This window comes from Melospiza georgiana, chromosome 6 (assembly GCF_028018845.1).
Source record: "Melospiza georgiana isolate bMelGeo1 chromosome 6, bMelGeo1.pri, whole genome shotgun sequence".
Taxonomy (NCBI): domain Eukaryota; kingdom Metazoa; phylum Chordata; class Aves; order Passeriformes; family Passerellidae; genus Melospiza; species Melospiza georgiana.
Window position 1 is genome coordinate 61,799,159 of NC_080435.1, and position 12,288 is coordinate 61,811,446.

Consider the following 12,288-nt stretch of genomic DNA (forward strand, 5'->3'; position numbering starts at 1 on the left):
TGCAATAAACAAACACCAGCTCAGGTAAATCCTGTTTCCAGAATTCAGCAGCAAGTGAGTGAGCCCAGGTGGGCAAGGAGGCCAAGGGCATGTGGTTGGTACAGGCACGGTGTGGCCACAGGAGCAGGGCAGTGCCTGTCCCCTGTGCTGGCACTGCTGAGGCACCTCCAGCCCTGGGGACAGCGCTGGGCCCCTCAAGGGAAGGGAACAGAGCTGGGGAAGGGTCTGGAGAATCCCTGAGGGAGCTGGGAAGGGGCTGCAGAATCCCTGAGGAGCCGGGCAGGGGCTGCAGAATCCCTGAGGAGCTGGGCAGGGGCTGCAGAATCCCTGAGGAGCTGGGCAGGGGCTGCAGAATCCCTGAGGAGCTGGGCAGGGGCTGCAGAATCCCTGAGGAGCTGGGCAGGGACTGCAGAATCCCTGAGGGAGCTGGGCAGGGGCTGCAGAATCCCTGAGGGAGCTGGGCAGGGGCTGCAGAATCCCTGAGGAGCTGGGCAGGGACTGCAGAATCCCTGAGGAGCTGGGCAGGGGCTGCAGAATCCCTGAGGGAGCTGGGCAGGAGCTGCAGAATCCCTGAGGGAGCTGGGCAGGGCTCACCTGGAGCAAAGGAGGCTCAGGGGCCCTTGTGGCTCTGCACAGCTCCTGCCAGGAGGGCACAGCCAGGGAGGTTGGGCTCTGCTCCAGGGAACAGGGACAGGAGGAGAGAAAATGACCCCAAATTGCACCAGGGGAGGTTTAGATTGGATAATAAAGAAAATCTCTTCATGGAAAGGATTGTCCAGACCCCACCAGTCCCTTCTCTCTCCGAGGGTTAGGCTGCCTCTGTTTGGTATAGGACACACAGGACTCCAATCCTTACACCAGAGAAAAGTTGCTCCTCCAACTCAGAAGACACAAAATTCACCTCTCTGTGAGAGCTACACACAAAATCCACCAGGATAAACAGATTTAAACAGGTTTTATTCATAAACTGTTTGGGGAAAGGAGATTTACTGATATACAAAAAGTCAAGAAATGAACTGACTTTCTTCTGTTTGTGAATCCCTTCAGGCATGTTTATAAATTCCCACCATAATTGCTAAGAGAACAACACATCTCCACACATTTTTACTGAGCCTGGGCTGTAATGAACATTGCATTTCAGAATTGTACAGAAAACACACTCCTGTAGCCAACTTGCAACTAGCATTCCCAAAATTACTAGCTACATGCTACACAAACACCTTACAATGATAATCAAGAGGTACATTATTTCTCTCCTTTTTTTTTTTATGCATTAACCCAGTAGGATGTGTACAATCAAATCACAAATTCTATGGTTAATTTACACAGGTTTGTAGTCAAGCTTGGACTCCAGCTTCTTGGAATCAGCCACTTTCCTGACAGCTTTCATGAAATCTTCCTGAACTACGAAGTCATGATCAGCACGGATCGCAAACATCCCTGGGAGGAGGATTGAACAGTGTGAGGAGACACAACATGAAGTTTCACTCAAATTCAAATGAAAACTGATCCAGGTTACACTATCTACATGACATTCCCATATCTTGGATGTTGGGAAGAGGAGGGAATTCACCTTTCTGAACTATGGGATTGGTAAAAAGAAAATTTGTTTAAACTCTTGAGTGTGCATTTTCTCAGCTTGCCCGTGCAGGCAAACCCCAAATGCACAAAAAGCATAAAATAACATCAGCTCTGCAGGCACATGGGTACCAAGAACCCTGAATTCTCTCCAAAAAGGAGAAAAATGGGTTCAATCCCTGTTTCTGGAATGCATCTGGTTCTAATGAGACAGTGGGACACATCAGGATCAGCCAACAAGTGGCTGGCTCAGATCAGCTCAAGTGAAATGTTCCAGCAGAACATTTCTGAGCTGCTGGGTTTAATCCACAGAGGAACAGCTCCAAGATTGAGCATTATCCAAGATTTAGCAGATCCCAATGAAGAGTTAAGGAATTACCTGCTTCAGTACAGACGTTTCTCAAGTCTGCTCCGTTGAAGCCGTCTGAAAGCTTCACGATTGCTTCATAATCTGTGCACAAAACAGCAGCACCCGTCAGGAATAAATCACCCTGCCCCTAGGGATGCCAATAAAATACACATCCAGCTACCAAACTTGGGTTTCAGTGCAAACAGAGCTGCCCACTGGGCTGATAAATTAACTGGAATCAGCAGCTGTATCAGCCCTTCCATTAAAACAGCAAAGTGTGGCAGCCAAAAGCTCATGTTATATAATTAATTCCCAAAGTTACCAACTTGTGGTTACAGAATCAACATGAAGTGCAAAAGCTCCATCAAGGCAATGTTCTTATCACTGAAATGCTGTAAAAGCCCAGAAAGCTTCTCTCCAAGTGGTCATAACTCAGTCCCTTTCCACTGCCAACACTCCACCTACTAAAGGCACTTAGTATCTTAATATATTAAGCCTGATGTTTTATGCACATATATTTACTAAGAGAGTGGCCATGGTTATAATTCAGTGGAAATCAATTTCTAAACCACTGCTGAGCCTCCAGCAAGTTCTGATTTTTGCAAGGCTGCTTATTACAATTATTAACTCCCTGGAAAACTTTTCAGTTTCCTTTCTGTATAAAATTCAAAACATTTGAATTGAATGTTTTTATCTCAAGAATCCTAAAGCTCATAAAGAGGAGTAATTCTTTAGCTGTATTTTAATTTCATGTAGTATAATGTCAAATAAAAAATTTATTTTCATAATTGGAAAGTTAAAAAATGTAAGTGAAGGGAATGAACAAGGTTGAACAGTGCAAGGTTTGTGAGTTTAGGGTTTTCAGCAGACACCAGGATTGAAGCAGGAGAATCTCATGCTGGAACCTGAGTAAATCCTTCTCTTTGGATTTTAATCCAATTTCCACCTCACCCTGCTGCTAAGTTCAGGCCTTCCTTGTGCATTATCAAAGTTGACCATCACAGTCTTTCCACATCACCTGCAGGAATTCAGCAAGGACCTGACACCTCAGCTTGCTGAATGGCAGAGGGAATGATCCCACTGCAGTGCCAAAGACACGAGAACAGGATGAAGGAGAACATTCCAGAATCCCACAATGGTTTGGGCTGGAAGAGACCTTCAAGACCATCTCATTCCAACCCCTGCCATGGCCAGGGGCACCTTTCACTTTCTCCAAGCCTCATCCAGCCTGGCCAGGAACACTTCCAGGGATGCAGGGGCAGCCACAGCTTCTCTGGGAAAACTGAGCCAGGGCCTCCCTGTCCTCACAGGGAAGAGTTTTTTCCCACTACCCCATCTCTCCCTGCCCTCTGGCATGGGAAGCCATTCCCCCTCGTGCTGTCACTCCATGCTTTTTAAGAAGTTTCTCTCCAAGAACTTTACCTCAGGCTCATGATTTGCTCAGGAGCTCCTTCTCTCCTGAGCTTGCAGCCACGTGCAGCTTTAAACCAGCAGTGCTGCTAAGAAAAGCAGTGGCCAGGCCTGGCCCTCCCCCAGCTCCCTGCTGCTGTCCCTGAGCTGCAGCTGTTGATGCAGCCAGATGGTGCCTGGGATCAGCTCCAGGGGCTGCAGAATCGCTGCTGTCAGCACACAGGGGGTGGGGGTGGCCCTGCTACACTCCCAGGCAGCCAGAGCTGCTTTAAAGGCAGAGCCCAGCCCCAGCTCCTTCCAGAGCTGCACTCCCAGGCAGCCAGCCCTGCTTTAAAGGCAGAGCCCAGCCCCAGCTCCTTCCAGAGCTGCACTCCCAGGCAGCCAGCCCTGCTTTAAAGGCAGAGCCCAGCCCCAGCTCCTTCCAGAGCTGCACTCCCAGGCAGCCAGCCCTGCTTTAAAGGCAGAGCCCAGCCCCAGCTCCTCCAGAGAGCTGCACTCCCAGGCAGCCAGCCCTGCTTTAAAGGCAGAGCCCAGCCCCAGCTCCTCCAGAGAGCTGCACTCCCAGGCAGCCAGAGCTGCTTTAAAGGCAGAGCCCAGCCCCAGCTCCTTCCAGAGCTGCACTCCCAGGCAGCCAGCCCTGCTTTAAAGGCAGAGCCCAGCCCCAGTTCCTCCAGAGAGCTGCACTCCCAGGCAGCCAGAGCTGCTTTAAAGGCAGAGCCCAGCCCCAGCTCCTCCAGGAGAACTGGAGGAATCACTGTGAAAGCAGCACTCTGGGCAGCTCAGAGTGACACAGACCTTAAATAAACCCTCCCCATTTTATCCCATTATTCTCCCCTTACATTCCTGAGAGAATGGTCCACACCACTACCAGACAAGTTTTGCTTATGCCATCTCCAAACTCCAAGGTTTCTCCCTGACTTTTAAAGATTGCTGCTTTCAGACTCTTTCATTAGCAATATTTCTTTCATTGAGGGTGAATAAAAACACTCTTTACTTGCACTAAGCCATTCCATTAGAAACAGGAAACTCCCTGATGAGAACCTTGTTGATTTTCCAGTTTCCAGCTGGGCTCAAGGGTTTATATTCAGTTTTTCCTTTTCAAAGACTTAACAACAGTTTAATCAGGATGCATTTAAAAAACAAACCAAGCAGAATTCCAAGAGGGGAAGTTGTGTGGGCAGTGTAAAGGTGGGAATACAGTCAGAATCACTGTAACAACTCACCCTCTTCCCATCCCTACCAACAGCAGCAGCAATGACACCCAGGGAACTTCTACTCACCTATCTCACCATGTTTAGTGATAGGACCTGCATGAATCTTCAAAATATCTAATCTGGCTTGTTCATTTGGTAGGTCGATATCTAGAAAGAATGAGAGCTTCAGTCAAAGCAGAACCCCCCAATTCCCAGGGGTTCCATCCTCCCTGCAGCCACTGGCAACACAAACTCACGGATTTTTCTGTCCAGCCTTCCAGGCCGCAGCAGGGCAGGGTCCAGGGTGTCAGGTCTGTTGGTAGCCATGATCATTTTAACTCTGTGCAGAGTGTCAAATCCATCCATCTGATTCAACAACTAACAGGGAACAGAATTCTGGTTTTAAACAGCCCCGAATCTTCCCAGTCTGATTTGTTTTCCTGCCTAAGTATTCTTCACCAAGATGAAAAGCTCTGAAGTAAAAAAAGAATCCTACAAGGCCTTGAGCTCTCTGAATATTCCATCCCAAGCAATGAAGAGCTTTGCCCACAGAAAAGGACATTGAGCAAAGCCAAGCTCCGAACGTGAAACACTTGACTAAAACAATGAGGCAAAGAAAATACTGCAAGGACTGAAGGAGCCAATGGCTGCCTGACACATTTGGATTGTAGTGCACCAAGGCCAGGACATTCCAATTAGACTTGAAGAACAGCCTCTGGAATACTAATCCACACACAGGAAGGCATTTCATTGTGAACACTCAAAGCACTTGCTCTTTGATCACAGTGATTTAATTCTCTATGGAAGGCAGACACATTCTTTTGAACCAGGCAAACTGTTTGCAAACACAGGCTAAGCAAGGTTCCCATTAGCTTCAGAATTTCTAATTGTCACCAGTGGTTTTAATATTCTCTTCACACAACCCAGTTTATCAAAGCAATGAATACAGAAACAAAGAAATACAAGTGCTCCTCCTAGCTTTGAAAATCCAACTGCAACAGTTCAAAAACGTTACAGACTAAAAGAGACAGAAAGGGGGATTCTGCAAACCATCAAAGATGCAGGGAGCAGCAGTAAGCAAAAGAAGATATCCCAAATAATTTCAGCAATTTAAAATATTCAATTAGTCTCCACATTGAACTCATGGCTGAGTTACCAGGATGTGCAGCTGCCTTTTGTAAAAGCAGCACTCAGTTCACTTCTAGTTTACTAACCCAGAAAAGGCTCTGCAAAGCCAGATCCCAGGTAACAATTCCCACCTGTGCTGTCATTTAATGTGGCTGTGCAGCCACAGTGAGGAATTGACACTCACCTCCATCAGAGTCCTCTGAATTTCTCTATCAGCTGATGTGCCCTCGGAAAAGCGGCGCCCACCTGCAGCACACCAAACCCATCAGTTCTGCTACTTGATTTTTGCCCTTTAAATGGGGGGAATTGGCTTTACAGCTGACTCCAGCCTTAAAAGGAGAGCCCAGGCACCCCCCAGGCCAGGAGCCTTACCAATAGCATCGATCTCATCCATGAAAATGATGCAGGGCTGGTGATCTCTGGCATAATTGAACATCTCTCTGATCAGCCGAGCGCTCTCGCCGATGTATTTGTCCACTATGGAACTGGACACCACCTTGGGAAGGACACACGAGGATGAGGAGGATGAAGAGCAAACAGAGCCCAAGGGGGTGGGGGCAGAGCCATTACACACCTTGAGGAAGTTGCAATCCAGCTGGCTGGCAACTGCTCTGGCCAAAAGGGTTTTTCCTGTGCCTGGATAGACGAGAGATTGAAGCTGTTTAATTACTGACTCAACAATGCCTGCCAGTGACTTAGGAAGGAGGGAAAAAAGGGAAAGGGGAAAGAAAGGGAAAGGGGGAAAGAAGGGAAAGGGGAAAAAAGGGAAGGGGGAAAAAAGGGAAAGGGAAGAAAAGGGGAAAAAAGGGAAAGGGGGAAAAAAGGAAAGGGAAAAAAAAGGAAAGGGAAAAAAAAGGAAAGGGGGTAAAAAGGGAAAGGGAAGAAAGGAAAGGGGAAAAAGGGAAAGGGGAAAAAAGGGAAAGGGAAGAAAAAGGGAAAGGGGAAAAAAGGAAAGGGAAAAAAAAGGAAAGAGGAAAAAAGGGAAAGGGAAGAAGGGAAAGGGGAAAAAAGGGGAAGGGGAAAAAAGGGAAAGGGAAGAAAAAGGGAAAGGGGAAAAAAGGAAAGGGAAAAAAAAGGAAGGGGGGTAAAAAGGGAAAGGGAAGAAAGGGGAAAAAAAGGGAAAGGGGGGAAAAAGGGAAAGGGGGGAAAAGGGAAAGGGGAAAAAAAGGGAAAGGGGGAAAAAAGGGAAAGGGGGAAAAAAGGGAAAGGGGGAAAAAAGGAAAAGGGGAAAAAAAGGGAAAGGGGAAAAAGGGAAAGGGAAGAAGGGAAAGTGGAAAAAAAGGGAAAGGGGAAAATGGAAAGGGGAAAAAAGGGAAAGGGAAGAAAAAGAGAAAGGGGGGGGAAGGGAAAGGGGAAAAAAGGGAAAGGGAAAGGAAAAGAGAGAAAAAAGGAGAAAGGAAAAGAAAAAGGAAAAATGGAAAGGAAAATGAAAAAAAAGAAAAAAGGGAAAGAAAAAAGGGAAAGGAAAGACCAAAGATGAGATGAGAGAGAAGAGAGAGAGAGGAGAGAGAGAGAGAAGAGAGAAAGAAGAGAGAAGAGAGAGAGGAGAAAGGAAAAAGAGGGAAAGGAAAAAAGAAAAAAGAGAAAGGAAAAAGAGAAGAAAGAAAATAGAAAAATGAAAAAGAAAAAAGGAAAGGAAAAACTAAAAAGGGAAAGAAGTAGAAACAAAGAGGGCTCTTGCCAGTCTGAAAACAAGCAAACACTTGCTGCCCTTTGCAGAGACTCACCAGGGGGGCCGTAGAGCAGGCAGCCTTTGGGAGGGATAATTCCCACCCGCTGGAACAATTCTGGGTTTGTCAGTGGCAGCTCAATGACCTGTGAAGGGCACACAGCAACCTGAGCCTCTGAGGTTTAAAACAGTTAATGATGCACATGCCTGCCTGTTTTTTACCTAGCTGCATTATTTATTGGCAGCATTTTTGTGTGAGAAACAGTTTAATAAAAAAAATGTGAGAGATCCTATGGATCAATCCATTCCCTTGCCTTGGCTCTGCAATTGCTGCTTCCTCTCAATGCTCTTTGCTCAAATCACATCCCTACTGCCCTAACTCCATTCCCCAGAGCAATCCTGACAGTTTTTGAGCAAAATTCCAGTCTGCTTTGCTGACCCTGCCACTTCAACTTCAAGGCACTCCCACAGCCTAAAGGGTCCTGGATCCTTTAAACCCTCTTCTCTAAAGGATCATCTTCACTTTATTCCAAGCACTTGCAATGAAACATGAAAAGCACTGATCTGAGAGGACCCTTGAACAGCCCCAAGGTGGTTTTGCCCTGCAGAGCTTCACTGAGAGCATGGACAGGATCTGATGGGGGTTTGGGGCACTGGGTACCTCCCGTAACTCTCGGATTTGCTCCGACAGGCCTCCGATCTCAGAGTAGGAAACATCTCCTGGGTCCTCGTGAGACATGTTGTACACCAGTGGATCCACCTCCCTGGGCAGGTATCTGGAAAACAAGAGTTCAGAGGAGATCTTTTCATTGTGTAGACACATTTATACATTCATAAAGTTATTCCCATGAATTGTACAGCAATATGAATATTATTTCTTCTCTTCCCACCTCACGTGCTGAAAAACACAGAAAAAACCCCAAACCTAGCAAACCTTTTAAAGATTTAAACCACATCCTAAAACATGGCTGAAAATGCTGTAATTATTTTTCTAAAGAATAACCAATTACTTTTTAAATAATTTAAAACAGACACACAAGTCTTCCCTCAAAATAACTATCCTTACTTAAGCATTGCTTTGCAGAAAATGCTTACAAAATATTACAAAAGTGATAATTCAAGCCCTTGTGTAATGTTTTTCCCCCTTTTTATTACAAGAAGAGCAGAATCTTACCTCATAATAGTCAGAGTGGTCATGTCCAGAGCAACTCTTGTCCCTGGCTTCAGCTTACTCTTGTCAAGCTAGTCCCAAAAAAAGGAATTCTGTTAGGACCCCACTCCAACACAATCCCTGATTTTAGCCAAAATCTTCACTGGAGTTTGCACTCCTTGCTCCATCACACACAAAAACAAGGCTACAGTGACACACCAAGCAGTCACTAACTTACCTGCACCTCTTTTAAAACAAAGACTGTTTTCTAGTCCATCATTAATTTTTAATTTTACTGCTGTCAACCTGTGGGACCTAATCCTGCCCTCTGCTCCACACAGGAACAGCTGGTTCAGAATAACTAAACAACCCTCCCAAAAAGTTCAACATTTTCCTGTGTCCCTACTTCCCCTCTTTGAAGTCAGCTGTTCAATTATTATCTTTCACCTTGGATGCCTCCTCTCCTGCCTCAGCAGTTTTTGTCTGCTTACTTCATTTTTATGGGATTTTTAAACACATTCCTACTCAATTTTGATGGAATTAAAGGAGGATTTTGACAACTCTTTTCCAGGACTGCTGGAAGTTTCCCATTGTCCCTGCTGGGAAATATATATAATTTATAAGGTCCCTTGCCATGAGGGTCCTTGACCCTCTGGAAGGATTTAGGATCAAGCTGTCCCCCTCCCTAACTGGAGTCACAACTAAGGCCTCTTTCCAGCTTCCTTATCCAAAGAACTTCATCACAGCTTGGAATTCTCTCAGATTCAACTCTGCCCAAGAGACTGAAGTTCTTTTGCAGTGAGAAGAAAACAAAGAGAAACCACTTGACCTTCTCAGCTAATGCACTTGAGATAGGGAAGTGATTTTGCTCCCACTTAAACAGCCTTGCTCTCCTCCCTCCTGAGCAGCAGCAGCTCAGCCAGGAGGGCTTTGATCAAAAACTCGTCCTTCTAGTCCAGGAGAAACTGTTTGTCTTTGATATTTTGACATTTTGAAAACAATCAAGGGGTTTTTGTTTGGTTGTTTGGGGTTTTTTTTGAGCCTCTGGTAGCAAATCAAGGATCTTTTAAGATAAAAGAGTGTTTTTAGTGAAGAATAAACTCCAAAGTGCTGGTTCATCCAAGGACAACCAATCCCTTAGGATTCAGTTCTGTTTCAACACAGAACATCAAGATTACCTCACATGCCCCAGAGTGGAATTAATTTTACTTATGTCCCAAAATTCTGCAATGAACATCAGTTTCTCTCCAGAAAGAGGAAAAAAATAAAGATATGGATGAAGACAATGGCTTTAGGCAGACAGAGAGTAGGTTTAGATGGGATTTTGGGAAGGAATTCCTGGCTGTGAGGGTGGGCAGGCCCTGGCACAGGTGCCCAGAGCAGCTGTGGCTGCCCCTGGATCCCTGGCAGTGCCCAAGGCCAGGCTGGACAGGGCTGGGAGCAGCCTGGGACAGTGGAAAGTGTCCCTGTGAATGCCAGGGAGTGGGACTGGATGATTTTTAAGGTCCCCTCCAACCCAAACCATTCCATGATTAAGATATAGAGTGAAATGACATTAAATCTAAAACTCAGCAGTATGACAGGAACAGTCACAGCACAGCTACTGTGAAATTACACAATCAGTTTTCATAATAATTAATTTTCAGAGAGTCCAAAATCAGGCTGAAGGGCAGAGTTTTGACTCAATAAAAATCACAAAACACATGCAAGGTCCTGGGAATGCTGTGGGTTGTTTTGTCTTCACCAGAAGTTACACTGCTACCACTACAAAGGGAGAGGGGAGCAGGGTAAAATAGTGGTGTGCACATTAAAGAAGGAAAAAAACCACTCCACTAAGGACCCAGTGGATGAAAAGCAATGTTAATATCCCACAGAAAGCAAATTTTTAATGAATATTCACAGAGATCAATTACCTGACGGCGACAGCCAACCACGTATCTTGGTCCATTTGTAGCCTTCACAATGACTGGAGAAAGAAAATTAGAGAAAAAACCCAAATTTATTCAATTTACCCTCTGAACTGTGATTCTGAATTAACCAGAATGCTTTCTGCCAATAATCTGATCACCAACACTTTAATTCTTTATTTCTCTGTAACTTTAACAAGATTTAAACTTTAAAAGATTATTATTTTGTGGCTGCCCCATCCCTGAAGTGTTCCATGCCAGGCTGGACAGGACTTGGAGCAGCCTGGGATAGTGGGAGGTTGGAATGAGATGTTCTTTAAGGTCTCTTCCAACCCAAATCATCCCATGGCTCCATGATTTTCACAATCTCAGAGAATATAAGAATTCAGTGTACTCACACTTCTCCTCTGTCAGCTGTTTAAGAACCTCACCAACAATCTGTAAAAGAGGAAATACAGCATCAGCCTCAAGGGAAATTAACACTGCAGGACTCAGACACCCTGAACCATCCTTGAGCCATCAATTCCTGCTTGTTTTACCTGCACTGTTCCCACTTTTCTGATGCTAAATAAAAAAGGATCTAAGGGTTATATGAACAGGCAGCACCGGCTCGTTTCCCTCACGTACCTGCCCAACACTCTGCAAGGCCTTGAGATCATTTTCTGATTTCTCATACTGCTTGGTGAGTTCCTTCAGCTGTTCCCTTACTAGAAAAGGAAAGAAACACAGGATTTTGGTGACCTTCAACCCCACAAGAGCACAGGACCAGACCTTTTCCAACAGCAAAGCTGCAGGTAGAGTGAGACTGGGAAACCAGTAAGGACCCTTGAGATAATGTGGAGAAGGGAATGGAGCTGGGGAAGGGTTTGGAGCACCAGGAGAGGCTGAGGGAGCTGGGAAGGTGCTGCAGAATCCCTGAGGGAGCCGGGCAGGGGCTGCAGAATCCCTGAGGGAGCTGGGCAGGGGCTGCAGAATCCCTGAGGAGCTGGGCAGGGGCTGCAGAATCCCTGAGGAGCTGGGCAGGGGCTGCAGAATCCCTGAGGAGCTGGGCAGGGGCTGCAGAATCCCTGAGGGAGCTGGGCAGGGGCTGCAGAATCCCTGAGGGAGCTGGGCAGGGGCTGCAGAATCCCTGAGGGAGCTGGGCAGGGGCTGCAGAATCCCTGAGGAGCTGGGCAGGGCTCACCTGGAGCAAAGGAGGCTCAGGGGCCCTTGTGGCTCTGCACAGCTCCTGCCAGGAGGGCACAGCCGGGGGGTCGGGCTCTGCTCCAGGGAACAGGGACAGGACAAGGGAAAACAGCCACAAGCTGCTCCAGGGTAAGTTTAAATTGGATATTTGCAAGAGTCCGTGTCTATTTAGTGCAATACAACAGACATTAGGGAAAATTTCTTCACGGAAAGGGTGGTCAGTCACTGGGGAAAGGCTGCCGAGGAAGACAGCGGAGTCTCCATCCCTGCAGGTGCCCAAGGAACGAGACTGGACGTGGCACTCAGTGCTCTGCTCCATTAACAAGGAGGTGACAGCCACAGGCTGGTGTCGCTGATCCCACAGATCTTTCCAAACCGAGATGACTCCGTGATTCCGTGACCCTCCGGAGCCCTCCCAAGGGTACCGGGACCCAGCGGAGGCACCGGCAGCGCCCAGCCCCGTCCGCCCCCGGGCCGGGCCAGGCCCATGACGAAGCGCGGGCAGCGCCGCGGCCGCCGCGCTCCCTCTCGGGGCTCCTCGGGGCGCTCACAGACGCCCCCCCGCCATCCCCTCACGGCCCGCCGTGCCCGCGCTCACACTCCTTGAGGCGGCCGTCGATCTCCTTGTGCTCCAGCAGCTTCTTGCGGTAATCCTGCAGCGCCTTGTCCCTGGGGTCCGCCATGATGAGCAGCCGCCGCTCATAGGGAATGCCGGGAAG

At 47.2% G+C, this 12,288-nt stretch overlaps 1 protein-coding gene across 1 annotated transcript; it reads right to left on the minus strand.

The window, feature by feature from the left end:
• Positions 1-940: 940 nt before the first annotated feature.
• PSMC6 (proteasome 26S subunit, ATPase 6) lies at positions 941-12,281 on the minus strand. The gene is made up of 14 exons (XM_058025947.1): positions 12,168-12,281; positions 11,012-11,091; positions 10,783-10,822; positions 10,391-10,443; positions 8,502-8,569; positions 7,989-8,103; positions 7,386-7,473; positions 6,233-6,294; positions 6,031-6,154; positions 5,843-5,904; positions 4,788-4,908; positions 4,618-4,698; positions 1,958-2,029; positions 941-1,440 (listed from the first exon to the last, which is right to left on the minus strand). The coding sequence occupies exons 1-14, from the start codon at positions 12,250-12,252 to the stop codon at positions 1,322-1,324; spliced, it is 1,170 nt and encodes a 389-aa protein (XP_057881930.1). The 5' UTR covers positions 12,253-12,281; the 3' UTR covers positions 941-1,321.
• Between the last annotated feature and the right edge of the window lie 7 nt (positions 12,282-12,288).

What these genes read in the sequence shown, in the direction of transcription:
- PSMC6 (XM_058025947.1), bottom strand. Translation starts at nt 12,252, where the DNA reads ATGGCGGACCCCAGGGACAAGGCGCTGCAGGATTACCGCAAGAAGCTG. An exon ending in CCTTGCAGAGTGTTGGGCAG is followed by an intron (nt 10,823 to 11,011) that starts GTACGTGAGGGA and finishes CCTCTTTTACAG; the next exon opens with ATTGTTGGTGAGGTTCTTAA. An exon ending in AAGGCTGGACAGAAAAATCC is followed by an intron (nt 4,699 to 4,787) that starts GTGAGTTTGTGT and finishes CATTCTTTCTAG; the next exon opens with ATATCGACCTACCAAATGAA.